At 39.1% G+C, this 16,008-nt stretch overlaps 1 protein-coding gene across 1 annotated transcript in view; it reads right to left on the reverse strand.

Annotated features, from left to right (window-relative positions):
• The window catches only part of XB5892359.L (provisional ortholog of acrosin L homeolog), a 30,332-nt gene extending 14,327 nt beyond the window's left edge, over positions 1-16,005 (reverse strand). The window contains exon 1 of the mRNA NM_001096086.1: positions 15,812-16,005. Within this exon, the coding sequence (NP_001089555.1) occupies positions 15,812-15,944 (133 nt within the window). The 5' untranslated portion in view covers positions 15,945-16,005. The remainder of the gene's footprint in view (positions 1-15,811) is intronic.
• Positions 16,006-16,008: the final 3 nt, after the last annotated feature.

Raw genomic sequence — 16,008 nt, forward strand, 5'->3', positions numbered from 1 at the left:
AGTTGTAAAGCTAGTCTTACAACTCATCTACAAGTTAGAAAACAAAAGCAAAAATTTAATTGGTTATGGACGTCACCAGTGATGTTCTTTCACCAGTGTTAATAAATACACGTGTATGTGTAAATTCTGTATGTGTGTGACAGCTCAGGACACTAAGGGGCCTATTTATCACAGTGTGTAAAACCAATGCAACCAATCAGATCTTTGCTTTTGTTTTGTAATGTGTAGATGACTGTTGATGTCTAATTGCTGATTAGATGCTATTGGCAACATCAACGGTGATGTTTTTCTCAAGTGTTTTACACAGCATGATAATTAAACCCCTTACTGTTTCCTGTGCAGAAATAAAACAGTAGCACTAAAAACTACTGAATAAACCTGAATAGTCCCTGCAGGACTATCTACTGACCAGACAACAGTATGGAACAAAATGTGCCCTGGCTAAAACAGTATGTTTGGCTGCATTTATAGATATATGGAAAAGTTTGGGAACCCCTCTTAATTCTTTGGAGTTATGTTTGGACATGGACAGCCTTCTTCAAATCATCCCATAGATTTGCGATGATATTCAAGTCGGGGGAATGTGACGGCCATTACAGAATATTTTACTTCTGCATAAATGCCTTTGTAGATATTGAAGTGTTTAGGGTCATTGTCTTGTTGAAATATCCAACCCCTGCGTAACTTCAACTTTGTGACTGATGCTTGAAAATTGTCCTGAAGAATTTTTTCATATTGGGTTGAATTCATCCGACCCTTGATTTTAACAAGGGCCCCAGTCCCTGAACTACCACACAGCCCCACAGCATGATGGAACTTCCACCAAATTTGACAGTAGGTAGCAGGTGTTCTTCCGCCATGCAAAGTACTTCTTGTTATGACCAAATAACACATTTTTTGTCTCATCATTCCAAAGCACTTTGTTCCAAAATAAGGGAAAGTTGTGCTCACCACTAATTTTTAAAACCATTAGGCAGGGTTGCAATGAGGCTGTGACCACAAAATACATATAGACAAATACAAGAGTCCTCTGTGACATTCCTGTGGCGATAGCTAGATGCACCCTCAGGATCTCTGTACCTGGATCCCCACACATTGGATCAAGGAAATCACATAACCTAAATCCCTATTAGTCAGTGATCCCTACACTATAGATCAGTCTTGCCTGAGGGGAAAGCTACCCTCATGCTCTCCCTCCTAGTTGGAGTAGAGGCTACTCTTGCTATATAATTATATCTGTCTCACTTTCCTCGTAAGTGCTCTTACAGAATCTACCCTATCCTGACTACACTTCCTCATTCAGTGGGTCCCTTTATTCCTGACCTCACCAAGGGCTTCACCACCCTTGGGGCTTTTCCTTAACTGTGGCCTTTCCTTTACTGGAGCCTAAGTACCATACTCCCAGCAACATCCATTCCCTCCTGAAGTGGAAGGCAAAAGAGGAAGATCCACCCTCTGGCCAACATTATACTAAGTATGGCACGAAGGGTCATCAGCCTCTAAGCTAATGATAAAAACCCAAACTGGATACATTCCCTTCTGCCCAGCAACTAGGGGATAAAGAAGTGTAGGGATTTAAAGCCATAGGGGAGCATGAATCCTATGGGTCCCTACAGTAACTTATTTGGTGATTCTGAAGCATAATTTGGGGTTGGTACCAGAGACTGCCCAAGACTGAGGTGCCAATATTCTGTTCACACAAGTCACCAATGGATAATTAAAAATTAAAAAATTAGGATACAGACAGAAAAAAAACAATAGGGAAGTTTCACAAGTTACAGGTGACCTCAGTCTAACAGGACACAAACTGGGATTTTTATGTTTGATTAGTTTTGAAAAATATATCATCATATAGCCAATACATTCACTTTCACGCTTCACTAAATATGTCCCTAAAATTGTATACAAGTGAATAAAGAGTGGTGGAATTTTCCTCTGGCGGAATGTGATGAGCTCTGTCTTCACACCTGTTAATGATGCTCTATTGTCCTGGCAAAATATCAAGAAAATAATATGAAAGGAAATAAAGGCTGAATAGACTTCAGATGAATGACATAAAAAATAACGATAAGGTAACAGAAACTGGTAAGAATTTTCATTCCAGTCTTTAGGCAACAATATATCAAAACCTGTTACCAAGACAATGAGACTGTGGCAGTCACCACCAAAAATATTTCAGCAATATTACATAGAAAATAAATAGGATTTATTTTACAAAATGAACATTCAAGGAATGTTGTTAAACAACAGGTTTGTGAATTTAACAAAATCACACATGCCAGGTGTCCCTGATGAGACAAATCATGCTAAAATAATTTTCTGCTACAAATAGACAGGTTTTAACGGGAAAACACATTTATAATGTATTGGAAATAATGTTTGAGAAGAAAAATCAAGATAAAACAGGCAAACCTCTCTCAGTATTAAGTTGCCTTAACAAGAAAAATGCTCCAAAGATCTATTGATTTGAAGGCAAGAACAGCACTTCCTATGGGATATTACTTTATAATCAGATCAAGCTTTATAAAATATTGTAGATTTTGGAACATCAAGCATTTCTCCAAACTAAGCCTGGGGTATTTAGGCACCCAAGCTGCAGTAAGTGGGATCTGCTTATGCTACAAGGTTAATCTTGACACTCACATATGGTTCATTGCTGGAGGATTAAGTAAACGCTGATATGCATTTCTGTGTAGGTTGTTTATCTCAATAACAGCAAGATCTCTGTGGGTTGTTTATCTCAATAACAATTCCAGCAAGTACAGCTATAGTGTACATGCAAGACCAGCACAATGTTAAGCAAGATTAACTCTACACTATTCTTAAAAACAAAGGGGGGCTAGAATTTATAAGAGAGGTGATACAGCAAAGGTCCTACTGGCCCTTTAATGTAGAGATACAGGTTTAGGATCCGTATTCCGGATACCCGTTATCCAGAAAGTTCCGAATTACAGAAAGGCTGGCTCCCATAGACTCCATTATAATAAAATAATCCAAATTTTTAAAAATGATTTCCTTTTTCTCTGTAATAATAAAAAAAGTACATTTTACTTGATCCAAACTAAAATATAATTAATACTTATTGGAAGCAAAAATTAGCCTATTGGGTTTATTTAACGTTTACGTAATTTACATGTTGCTTATCCCATTTCAGTGAAGGCCATCAGGTCTCCAAAGTCAAAGAGTCCTTAAAGGGGTTATTCACCTTTAAAATAACTTTTATTATGATGTAGAGAGTGATATTCTGAGACAATTTGCAATTGGTTTTCATATTGTATTATTTGTGTTTTTTAGTTATTTAGCATTTTATTCAGTAGTTCTCCAGATTGTAACTTCAGCAATCTGATTGCTGGGGTCCAAATTCCCCTAGCAACCATACATTGATTTGAATAAGAGACTGAATAGAAATTTAAGTATTGAAATAAGTAGCTTTACAGAGCATTTGTTTTTAGATGGGGCCAGTGACTCCCATTTAAAAGCTGGAAAGTGTCAGAAATTATTTAAAAACTATAGAAAATAAATAATGAAGACTTGAAAAGTTGCTTAGAACTGGTAGTTCTATAACATCCTAAAATTTAACTTAAATGTGAACCATCCCTTTAATTAGAATCCTTGTTATCAGGTTTATAAATGCTACATATGTTTCTACCAATCAGGAAGCATGAGAATAACATACATTTAGACATGTATCATTTATGACCTGTCTTAAAACATGGTCACAATATGGCATTCATAATTTAATTTAAAACATGGTCACAATATGGCTTTCATAAATTGATGGTCAGATTCATATGAAACACGAGGACTATCAGATAATCCAGTGCCTCAGAAACCATTTCTCCTTACTGGTGGATAAAGAAAAGCCTTATCTGTTATCACTTTATTATTTATTAGTATTTGATCCTCTCATAACATATAATATCTTTTTTAGTTTATGAGAAAAATAGGTTATATTGATTTCTGTTTCTGGATTGTTACAGGGTTACCCTTAAACAATCAACTTTTTCAATTTCCTTTGAGCATTATTTCAAAGGATAATAAACTTGCAGTCTTTCGAAGGGACCAATGTACCATTTATTTATAGAGCCCTCCTGCTAGGCTAAAGCAAGTATGATATTAGCCAGCAGTATGTTTTTTGAAACATGGTTTTCAATTGGTTATCATTTCCACCATGCCCTGGTATAGTGATACAAGAAATGGGGCAGATTTATCAAAATCCAGAAAGCCAGTCGGATGACTAGCGAATGATCTTCAAGAAGAAAAAAAAATACAGCAAATCCAGTTGATTTGACTTATTACTAAAGAGTTTGGAGTATTGTTAATAATGAAGGGTAGTTAATGGTGACATCATATCAAAAACAAGTATATGCCATTGCACTTTTAAAAACAGAAGGAATGCAATTTACTGAAAGTTTCCTCCAAAACCCTATTAGCACATCAATCTGTTCTACTTTCTCGTCGCTATTTTCCCAGTTTTAGGAGAAGAACCATTGTTTCTCAATAATTTGTGTAAGATGCCAGCAGATAAAAGGGCCAGACAGAGAACTTCAGCCTAACAAAGTTGTGATTGGCTACCTACCTCCTAATGTGCTACTGGCAGGGTTGACACCTGTCCAGTTTTGAACCTGACAGCCTGGTTTTTGGAAGGGCTGTTTGGGTCAAAACTTCTTGCCCAGCTTTCCAAATAAGGAAATCCAGATAGGACTCTCTCTCAGTGATTGGCCGATCGCCATGTCACAACCCCATTCCTGATGGCATGGCCTTCCTCTCCACATTACCCATTCTGCCCATGACATCCCTGCCCACCCTTTGACATCACTGCCGGCCCTGCCTGAACATCATCTGATGAAAAGATGGCAACCCTAGCTACTGGGCAAGAACCGGGGCCTCTCCTGCTATTAGGCAAAATGTAAACCTTTTTTTAAAGTTAAAAGTCCATTTTAGTCCAGATTAAAATAAGGAGTCATTTATTAGTCCACACTGTATACACGATGACGGTAATTTTAAAATATATTATTTGTTTCCTTCAAATCACTTCCCATCTACATGAAAGAGATGCAGCTAATTTACATGAAGAACTAAACCGCACCAGTGCAGCAACACATAACCAATACAGTGGAAGCTCCATTTTATGTTTTTCAGGAACCAGGAAAAAATGGTGTAAAATCCAGGAAAAAGTTTTATGCATAATATATAGATGGGACCAGAAAATAACAATGTAAAAGGAGGAAAAACTTTATCAAAATCAGGGGATTTCACTGTATTTGTTTTATTTCTAACTTGTAGTAAACAAATCAAAACTTAATTCTGTTTGGGTGGTATTAGGTAATGTTACAGTTCAAAATACTTGTAATTTTGTTTTTACACTTCATAATATATTATTTTTTTGCTCTTTTGGCTATATTAGTTTTGTTTTGATTTGGTATTACGTTGATGAAGGGTGACATCTAGAGCTCTTTCTTTATTACTGCAGTTAAAGTTGTGTGGAAGATCTTGTGGAAAAACCAATTGCTATAGCCTTTATTTTTTAAACCATTCAGAGATTTGCTTTCATTATTCTATGTGCAGTAGATTTTTAAAAGCTAATTTGAATATTGGTTGCATTGGGAACCAATTACTAAATGAACAAGCCATTGCAGCCTTGTTAGGATTGTAGATGACCACGGCATAAATTACTGCAGCAAAACCAACATGGTATAAATGATCAGTAAAAATATAAACATTTTTCATATGGCCAAAACTGTCAGTGCAGGACAACTGGGGATATACCAGTACTACAGTAGTGGCAGGGAATCTAGATAGCTTGAATAGTAGAACAGGCTTCCTGCAAAACTGAAGAAGCTTAAACATCTAGTTTGTAAAACTTGTGTTTCTAATTTCAGTTACAGGTATGGCAGCTATTATCTGGAATGACTGGGACCCGAGGATTTTTCACTAATTTGGATCACCATACCTTGAATCTGCTAAAAAAAAATGTAACATTACATTGGCCTGGCTTTATGCAGCTTAGTCACCATCAAATACAAGGTACTGATATGTTATTCCAGAAAAAGGAAATTGCTTAAAATGGACTCTATGGTAGATGACCTTCCCATTATTCAAATCTTTCTGGATATCGGGTTTCTGGATAAGAGATCATATACCTTCCTTAACAAATATACCTTCCATGGCAAAAACATGCCTAATAAGTACTTACTTTCTTTGTAAAATAGAACTTCCTTCCTGGGTCTCTTGTACATCTCTGTGCAATCAATCAGTTTCTCTATGGTGTTGTCATGCAGATTCGGTTACCAGAGACTACTTGAGTTAAAGCTTATTTGACACAAGCTGCATGGATTTCAAACTCACCAAGAGTCAGAATATTAAAACAAAGGGTGTTTATAGACACAGCACACAAATACAAGCTTGTAAGAAACTGCTCCCATAAACTTACAGTCTTGAGACAGCACTAACAACTTAAGGTAACACAATGCTACGGGTGAAATCTGTGTGTTTAAAAACATCCAGGCTTGTCCTATTGGACAAGCAGTTAGTTATCCTACTAACTGCTAACCAGGGCCTGGCCAAGCAGACCGGGCCAACAAGCCCGCTACCCACTGTACATGTGCCCGAACATGTGTGCACTCAACCAAGACTGCGGTCATGCACAGTAACAAAGCGGCAGTGAGGGAGGGCAAGGAGGGGGAGGAGAGATGGGAAGGAGGGGGAGAAGGGAGAGGAAGGTAGGGAGGGCAGTGAACATGGATTAAGGGTAGGCAGAAGGCGTTTAATAAGTACCTGCCAAGCCCCCCTTATTGTTGTGCCCTAGACAGGTGCCTCTTCTGCCTACCCTATTTAGATGAATTATGAGATATTCCAATTTTTGGAGCTCCGTCTCCTTAAAAATAGATGGTTTCAGAAACAGAAGTGGAATCATTATATCTTGCTTGATGTGCAAAACTGAGGCTACGTAGATGAGATAGATCTGTTCCATGGAGTGCCTTCATAAGCCAAGATTCCTAGAAAGTAAGAGCAACCATATCTGATGCCCTCTTGGCTGAGCTCACTACAAATAAGTAAATTACTTTCTGAGCCTTGAATTTATGTCGACCAACTGAATCAGTGTGCTGTTCCAAAAGCCTTTAATACAACATTAATATCCCAAAGATCAAGGGTGGATTTATCAAAGAGTGAAGTTAGAGATCTCCACAGTTTGCAGAGTGAAATACCGCCTATCTCCATTTATTTCTATTGGGCTTTTAAAGGCATATTTATCAAATGGTGAATTTACAGTATCACCCTTTGATAAATACGCTTTTAAAAATCCCATAGAAATGAATGTAGAGAGGCGGTATTTCACTCTGCGGACTGTGGAGATCTCAAACTTCACTCTTTGATAAATCTACCCAATGGTCTTAAAAATGACCTGTCACCCCAAAAAAAATTCAAAATCTTATTTTATCACATTAGTCAGGTAAAATGAACTTCACAATATAAATTATTTCAATCTTGTTTCCTTCAGTCTGGGAATTCATAATTACAGCAAGCAGGCAGGAGCCATTTTGTGGACACTGTTATTAAGGCAAGTCTTGCATCATCTCAGAATCTTGTTTGTGCACCAGAATGGGGGACCTGATGTCCATCCCCATGCACTGGCTACACAATTAAATGGGGAAGAGAACGGGGGAATGTGTGGAGAGCAGTGGTATCTAGGAAGTGCTGAATGGAAAGTGAAAGTAATTGTTTGCCCTGCCTCTATGCCTAAGGCATAGAGGAGGGGCAGACAATATTTGATTGACAGCTGAGATTTTTAAGTGAGCTTACAACAGCTGTGAATGCTTTAATAAAAAATAGAAATTGGATTTCATGTTTAATTTGAAAATAACTTTTATTACACAGATTTTTGTCTGGGTGACAGGTCTGCTTTAACAAAGCCTGGAAATATTGCTTGACCTCTGATAGGGTAGCCCGTTGTATTTGGAAGGCCCGGACTGGCAACTGTGGATTCTGGCAAATACCAGAGGGGCTGCTGTAAGATGCCATGGTCAGCTAATATGAGTCTATGATCCCCTGAGGACAGTGTGACTTTAGTTCCCCATGGGACACCCTCCAGGGAAGTGTCTAGAGCCGGGCCAACCAGGTGCTTTAGGCAACCCAGCTGGCCCCCTCACCACACTCTCCTGTTTGCATGTAGTGATGAGGTAATGACGAGTGGGGGCCTAAGGGCCTGGACTAGTTGTTGTAGGCCAAGAGAAGATGTATGTGCTTAGCGCTTCCATACCCCTAGGTATATGCCTCTTCTGCCTGCCCCTTGTTCCGGCCCTGCAAATGACTTCAGTTTGTATGGGCTCAAGGAGGTGTGTATTCCTTTTAAAGGGGTGGTTCATCTTTGAGGTAACTTTTAGTATGTTATAGAATATTGAATCCTTCTTCTGACTCTTTCCAGCTTTCAAATGGGGGTCACTGACCCCGTCAAAAAAATAAATGCTCTGTAAGCCTACAATGTATTGTTATTGCTACTTTTTCTTACTCATCTTTTTGTTCCGGCCTCTCCTATTCATATTCCAGTCTCTTATTCAAATCAATGCATGGTTGCTAGGGTAATTTGGACCCTAGTAATTCAGCTTTATTTGAGGGTTTTCTAGCATGAACCGCTTTTTTAAGGTCATGCCACAACATCTCAATAGGATTCAGGTCAGGACTTTGACTAGGCCACTCCAAAGTCTTCATTTTGTTTTTCTTCAGCCATTCAGAGGTGGATTTGCTGGTGTGTTTTGGATCATTGTCCTGCTGCAGCACCCAAGATCGCTTCAGCTTGAGTTGACGAACAGATGGCCGGACATTCTCCTTCAGGATTTTTTGGTAGACAGTAGAATTCATGGTTCCATCTATCACAGCAAGTCTTCCAGGTCCTGAAGCAGCAAAACAACCCCAGACCATCACACTACCACCACCATATTTTACTGTTGGTATGATGTTCTTTTTCTGAAATGCTGTGTTACTTTTACGCCAGATGTAACGGGACGCGCACCTTCCAAAAAGTTCAACTTTTGTCTCGTCGGTCCACAAGGTATTTTCCCAAAAGTCTTGGCAATCATTGAGATGATTTTTAGCAAAATTGAGACGAGCCTTAATGTTCTTTTTGCTTAAAAGTGGTTTGCGCCTTGGAAATTTGCCATGCAGGCCGTTTTTGCCCAGTCTCTTTCTTATGGTGGAGTCGTGAACACTGACCTTAATTGAGGCAAGTGAGGCCTGCAGTTCTTTAGATGTTGTCCTGGGGTCTTTTGTGGCCTCTCGGATGAGTTGTCTCTGCGCTCTTGGGGTAATTTTGGTCGGCCGGCCACTCCTGGGAAGGTTCACCACTGTTCCATGTTTTTGCCATTTGTGGATAATGGCTCTCACTGTGGTTCGCTGGAGTCCCAAAGCTTTAGAAATGGCTTTATAACCTTTGAAATTGAACTCAGGTGTGATAAACCACAGTTAAGTTATTTTTTAACAAGGGGGCAATCACTTTTTCACACAGGCCCATGTAGATTTGGAGTTTTTTTCTCCCTTAATAACGTAAACCTTCATTTAAAAACTGCATTTTGTGTTCAATTATGTTATCTTTGACTAATAGTTAACGGTTTTTGATGAGCAGAAAAATTTAAGTGTGACAAACATGCAAAAGAATAAGAAATCAAGAAGGGGGCAAATAGTTTTTCACACCACTGTATTACATTGGCTAACTAATATATATATTAGAAACATTTTTTATTTTGCACAGCCTATCTATTTACCCAGTTTTTAGTTTCACACTGAACTATTCCTTTAAGACACTATTGGATATCTGACACTGGGGCTGACAACTATGGTGAGATTCATCTGAATAAACGGTTACATAATTTCATTGTGCATTGATGAAAGGTAACAAGCTTACGATGTATACAAAAGCTATGGCAATTGTACTAAGTGAAGTACAGGTATGGGACCTGTTATCCAGAATGCTCGGGGTTTTCCGGATAACGGATCTTTCGTAATTTGGGTCTTCATGCCTTGAGATTACTAGGGATTCATTTAAACATTAAATAAACCCAATAGGCTGGTTTTGCTTCCAATAAGGATTAATTATATTTTAGTTGGGATCAAGTACAAGGTACTGTTTTATTATTACAGAGAAAAAGGAAATCATTTTTAAAAATTTGGCTTATTTGGATAAAATGGAGTCATTTCGTAATTCGGTGCTTTCTGGATATCGGGTTTCCGGATAAGGGATCCTATACCTGTACCTTATTTCTTTTGTTTTGTTCTACAATAGAGAGTTGCATGTAGCAGTACTCTATGTTTAAAGTAGCAGGGTTTAATTTGAACCCCTTCCATCGTGCTATGTATGCATTGCCTCTATTGCAGTATCGTTTGCATTATGACTGGAGACTTCATAATATAGATGGAGTCCAACCAATACTTATAGCAAACTTCTCCTATTGGTCAGTACCCTTTTAAATTAAGGACAATATCTTTCTGACCATGGTTTTAACACACTGGCATTGCTTGCTACAACCAAATCCAGGACCGCCATCAGAAATCGCAGGGCCCCATACGACAAAATTTCCTGGGCCCCCTGAGCTGCGCCCACCGCAAGCCCCACCTACAGGTCTGCCCTCCCCAACCCACAGGTTGGTGGCTAGGGTTCCCACATGTTAATAAAAAGATATTGGTGGTCAGTGCCCCCCATAAAAAAAAAATTGTTGCCAGGGCCCCCCATTTAAAAATTTGGGGGGCTAGGACCCCACATGAGAAAAAAAAATTGGTGGCCAAAATTGGTGGCCAGCCCCCCCCACACCCACACACATTATAAGAAAACTTATAACGTCCATGCCTTCCCGAAGTCAGCAGCTTTCACAAAGATGGGGGGGGCCCAGCTAATCAAGTAAGTGTGGCGTGGCCAGCCCCCCTTACCCTCGGGGCCCCCTACAACTCTCCACCCTGTCCCCCCCTGATGGCTGCCCTGACCAAATCACACAGCAACACAGCACTAAACATAACAATGTGTCTCTTCTGTTTCACTCAGACCAGTAGTGATCAGACCTGTGTTTAGCAATGGACTTTGCAGGCTCCCATTATCTATGCAAAATAGTCCCTTGCATTTATATTCTGGTCTGGGGCATAGCTGCTGTGAGACTTGGGCATAAGTGAGGTATTACCGTGGGCAATGTTCCTTCTTATGCATGTACACGCAAATTGCGGTTTACAATTTGCACACAGTTTTAAAAACTGCTTGCAAGATCATTTTTCCAGAGACTGCCAAAAAGAAGCAACATTGGCTGTGAGGTAACAAGGATTCTCTGGGTTCTCTGGGGGCATGGTCAAAACCTTTTAGTCATCTGCAAAATTGAATTAAGGCTCTTACACATGGGCAATTCTGATGCACTTAACACATTTGAGAGGCAGGTTTGAGCACACCCAAGTACAACAGACTGGCAATCTGTGGATTATGGCAAATGCCAGATGGGCTTCTGTAAGATGCCACAGAAAGTTACTATTTATTGGCCTGGTGGGGGCTGTTTGGGCCTATGTGTACTGGAAATGCCAAGGCCTATTTTGAATCCCAGTCCAGGCCTGTACATCAGCTTATTGATCCATGATAGTCTGCCTGGTTTGAACGTTTAGAGATGCATTGTATTGAATTTGCACTTTGAGGCTTCAGTGCCACATGCTGCATTTTCTTGGTGTGCATACAATGGACAATAGACATATTTTATGCACTCAGCATGCGTTTCTAAACACATTAAAAACACCTGTGTGTAAAAGCATTTACTGAGGTTGCCAGCCTTTACAAAACTGGACAGCTACAGGTAACCACTGAAGCCAACAAAGATTTCCGCAGGCACTCACAGATCCGATGAACAGGCATATAAACTTTATTTTAAAGGGGACCCGTCACCCAAAAAAATTATTCATAATCCTATTTTATCACATCAGTCAAGCAAAATTAACTTTAATTACACTATATAAATTATTTGAATCTTGTTTCCTTCAGTCTGGGAATTCATAATTACAGCTTGCAGGCAGGAGCCATTTTGTGGACACTGTTATTAAGACAAGCCTTGCATCATCTCAGAATCTTGTTTGTGCTCCGGAATGAGGGACCTGTTGTCCATCCCCATGCCCTGACTACACAATTAAATGGGAAAGAGAGCGGGGGAATGTGGGGAGAGCAGCGATTTCTAGGAAGTGCTGAATGGAAAGTGAAAGTAATTGTCTGCCCCGCCTCTATGCCCAGGGCATAGAGGAGGGGCAGACAATATTTGATTGACAGCTGAGATGTTAAAATTAGCTTATAACAGCTTTGAACGCTTTAATAAAAAATAGAAATTGGATTTCATGTTTAATTTGAAAAGGACTTTTATTATACAGCTTTTTGTGTATGGATGACAGGTCCACATAATAGCCTAATGCATTTTGTCAAAGGCTGATTAAACAAAACTCAGTACACAGTATGGATGCTCCTGCTCCACTATTTTAGGGCTGAATCCTGAATACTTTGTGAATGATTCGACCGAATACCGAACTGAATCCGAACTCTAATTTACATATGGAAATTAGGGAAACAAGGGGGAAAGACCTACCTGCATGTATATTGCACGGTTTGAACATTTTTGACTTCCTTCTTTGTGTAATAAAAAGTCCTGTGATTTTTTGGATTCGGATCAGCCAGGCAATTTGTCTTTTTTTTTTTAAAAAAAAAAAACTCACATAATTCATATTACTTTACATCATAGTAAACACTTGTTCACAGCCCTCAATCTATTTACCTCTTTTTTTTTAACTTCATGACAAGCTTGATAGCCAATAGGATTTTTAGGGGGTTTTTTTTCAATCAATTACATTTCTTTAGTGTATTCATATATTTGAAAATAATCTCTAATAATAATCTGTAATATACTGGTCTTTCACGGTGCATCAGTTGCATATTAAGTATGGTACTTGTAATTGTTCTATATTTTTATTTTGTCTATTTACCTATATATGCAACAGTCTGATTGTGTCCTATTTATTTTTGAGTGCATGATTTTATTGCCTGCTAGGCAATCACTAGACGCCTTATGGGAAGAAGCAGCTTCATCACATTATAGAGTGCTTTAAAATAAATGAAGACACTACTTAAACTTGATTGGTTGAAAAACTTATTCTTGAAAATCTGTTGGCTGAAATAAATTGGAACTACATACATAATAAGTAAAACAAAAACAAGGGAAGTAGTCGTGTTTGAGTAGCAAAAGGAAACATTTTATTAATAATCTGTACCAAATGAGTTTACAATTAAAGTGACAAGTACAATTGGCATAAATTTATTTTAAATAAATTCCATCCTGTAGTGTCTATTATAAAAAATTATTTCATCAAGTTTGCTCTTGCCTGGATTATAAAGTACAGGTGCTTTCATCCAACCGATTAACTAGACTTCTTAATTTATTAACTAAAGAAACTATTGCACTATAAAATTCGATGATACAAATTGTGAATTCAAATTTAATAGTTAAGTGTTCTTGCACTAGCTCTCTAAACCACTGTATAGAGAATACAAGAGGGTTATCTTTTTTTTTTTAATCTAATTTGAATTTCAGTACACCCTCTGTATTTTCTTTCCAGAAGTTTGTGGGACTGAGCTTTTTCACTAATGCTTGTGCCACACTGAGTCTGCCATGAAATGCAGGCAAGGGATTATGGTTTTTATAAAAGTGTCACAGATTTTTAAATAAATGTATATTAGAATACCATTTCTTTTTTCAATCAGGAACTTGGGACCATTCGAAGCCCTGACCACCAATGTGTTTTTTGTTTTTTAACCACTAGGCTCTTGGGGGTAGGGCTGATCATTTTGTTGTACGGGGCCCTGTGACTTCTGATGGCAGCCCTACATATACCTGACACATGTAACAACATGTTACAAAGCAATGGCAGTGGTTTATTAGTACTTATTAGTTATACAAAAATGTGTTTTATTTAGAAGCCACTAGGCTGCTTGCAGTAAATGGAATGCAGCACTAGATGCCTATATCTCAGATTCACTATATTAAGTAGTTACATTTGAGCAATGAATCTCTCAAACATGGGGATACTAGTGTATTCCTCAGCAGGAAGGAAATGTGCGAGGGCTTCCTTTAGATTGGTCGACCCTTTATATCAATTTCTCAGCTGGGCCCTTGGCATTCCACTCCCACACTGAATATCTTTTACATGTGGGATGTTGATTGATTTTCTCAAATCAACTGCAATCATATTCATGCCACAATTAATAATTTATACTTAAGAGTTGTACAAATGGAATCACTCGTCTCTGCATGTAGCTTAACCCAACTGCTGAGGAAACCAGTACTTACTCACCTTTTTTAATACCACTGCTGTGATCAGGTGCACCCACACAAGTGAAGCCATTTACATAGCTTTGATATGACACAAAATTAATTCAAGCCACTCATTAAGTCATTAATAGAATGTGCCATTGTATCACCTGGCAAGGCATTCCACAAACTCACTGCCCTCAATTGTGAAGAACCACCTTTGCTGATTTCTAGTTTGCACCAGATCAACCAAATATAATTCCTGGTTGGTTACTATTCAATTTAACATATTTTTTAGTAAATGAGTCACATTGCCAGACGTGAGTGAGTGCCTGTAATTAAGAGGCTAAAAAGCCCTGTAAAGTGTGAGGCCTTGATCTTTTTGCCTGTTTTTAAATGGAGCCAATAATGACTCCATTTGACTGTTTTACTTTAATCAGAATATGTGCTGCCGTCCAAATTTTGAGGGGTATATTTGAGGTTTCAGGAATGCCTTGGGTCCGTGTAGCCTCTCAAAACACAGGTAGTGAGCTTGGAGTGACTTATTTTTGCATTGCCTATTGTTTTAACCAATGTGCCACATTCAAATCTGAAATGAGTTGGGGAGCAACACAAGCATGAAAAATGTTCCTTGGTGGTGCAAATTAAGGGATGTGATTGACCATTTGGTAGCCCCTATGTGGACTGGCAGCCTACAGGAGTACACCTGGTTTTTATGCAACCAAAACTTTGCTTCAAGTCACAAATTCAAAAATAAGAACCTGCTTTGAGGCCACTGGGAGCAACATCAAAGGGGTTGGTGAGCAACATGTTGTGCACGAGCCACTGGTTGGGGATCACTTGTCTAAATGAAAAGGTTTATTTTACCTAACATCTGATACCTCTTTTCATGATCCATTCAAGTTCCAGTTCTGAACAAATTTCCATTTTATTGCAAACTTGGTTCGTTATTTTTGCCCTTAAATGCAATTATTCTATTGGCTTTTGACATTTTGATTAGAGATTTCTCCAGTGAGAAGAAAGCTGAAGCTTCATATAGTGACATCAAGGACCTCAATCAGGTCCGGACTGAGAATTAAAATAGGCCCTGGCATTTCAGGTACACAGAGGCCCAAACAGCCCCCATAGAGGCCCAAACAGCCCACTAAATAGTGACTTTTTATGGCACCTTATAGCAGCCCCTCTTGCATTTGCCAGAACCCACAGATTGCCAGTCCGGGCCTGACCTCAATACCAATGTGGACCTAGATGCAAAAAAAATCAACTTACTATCTGGCAGGGTGGGAATGAGGAGTGCTCTTAGCAGCAGTACAGCAAAGCAGTTAAATGGATGTTAGATCCTGCCGGTGGGTAGCACAGTACCCAGTCATAGTGAGAGCAGTATGTGCCAGGAATGAGATGTGTAGTAGGCGCAGAAGGCTGGACAGTATGGAAACCATTTTAGGACATCCTCTGGAGAAATCAATGTCCTGTATGCACTCTCCTAAGGAAGCAGAATGAGGACCCACCTGTTGTTTCACCCACACATCCAAAGAGGCTGCAGTCACAACTCTGTCCTGGCAACATATGTTCCAATCTCCCTCCTCGTGTCTCATTTCTCGGTCCTCCCTCCTCGCTGTGCCTGGTATATTCCTCACCCATCCTATAAGGCTCTACTTACTCCTCCTACTGGCAGCATATCTCCCCCCTCCTGTCACGTTACTCA

The sequence above is a fragment of the Xenopus laevis genome, chromosome 2L (assembly GCF_017654675.1).
Source record: "Xenopus laevis strain J_2021 chromosome 2L, Xenopus_laevis_v10.1, whole genome shotgun sequence".
NCBI classification, from domain to species: Eukaryota; Metazoa; Chordata; class Amphibia; order Anura; family Pipidae; genus Xenopus; species Xenopus laevis.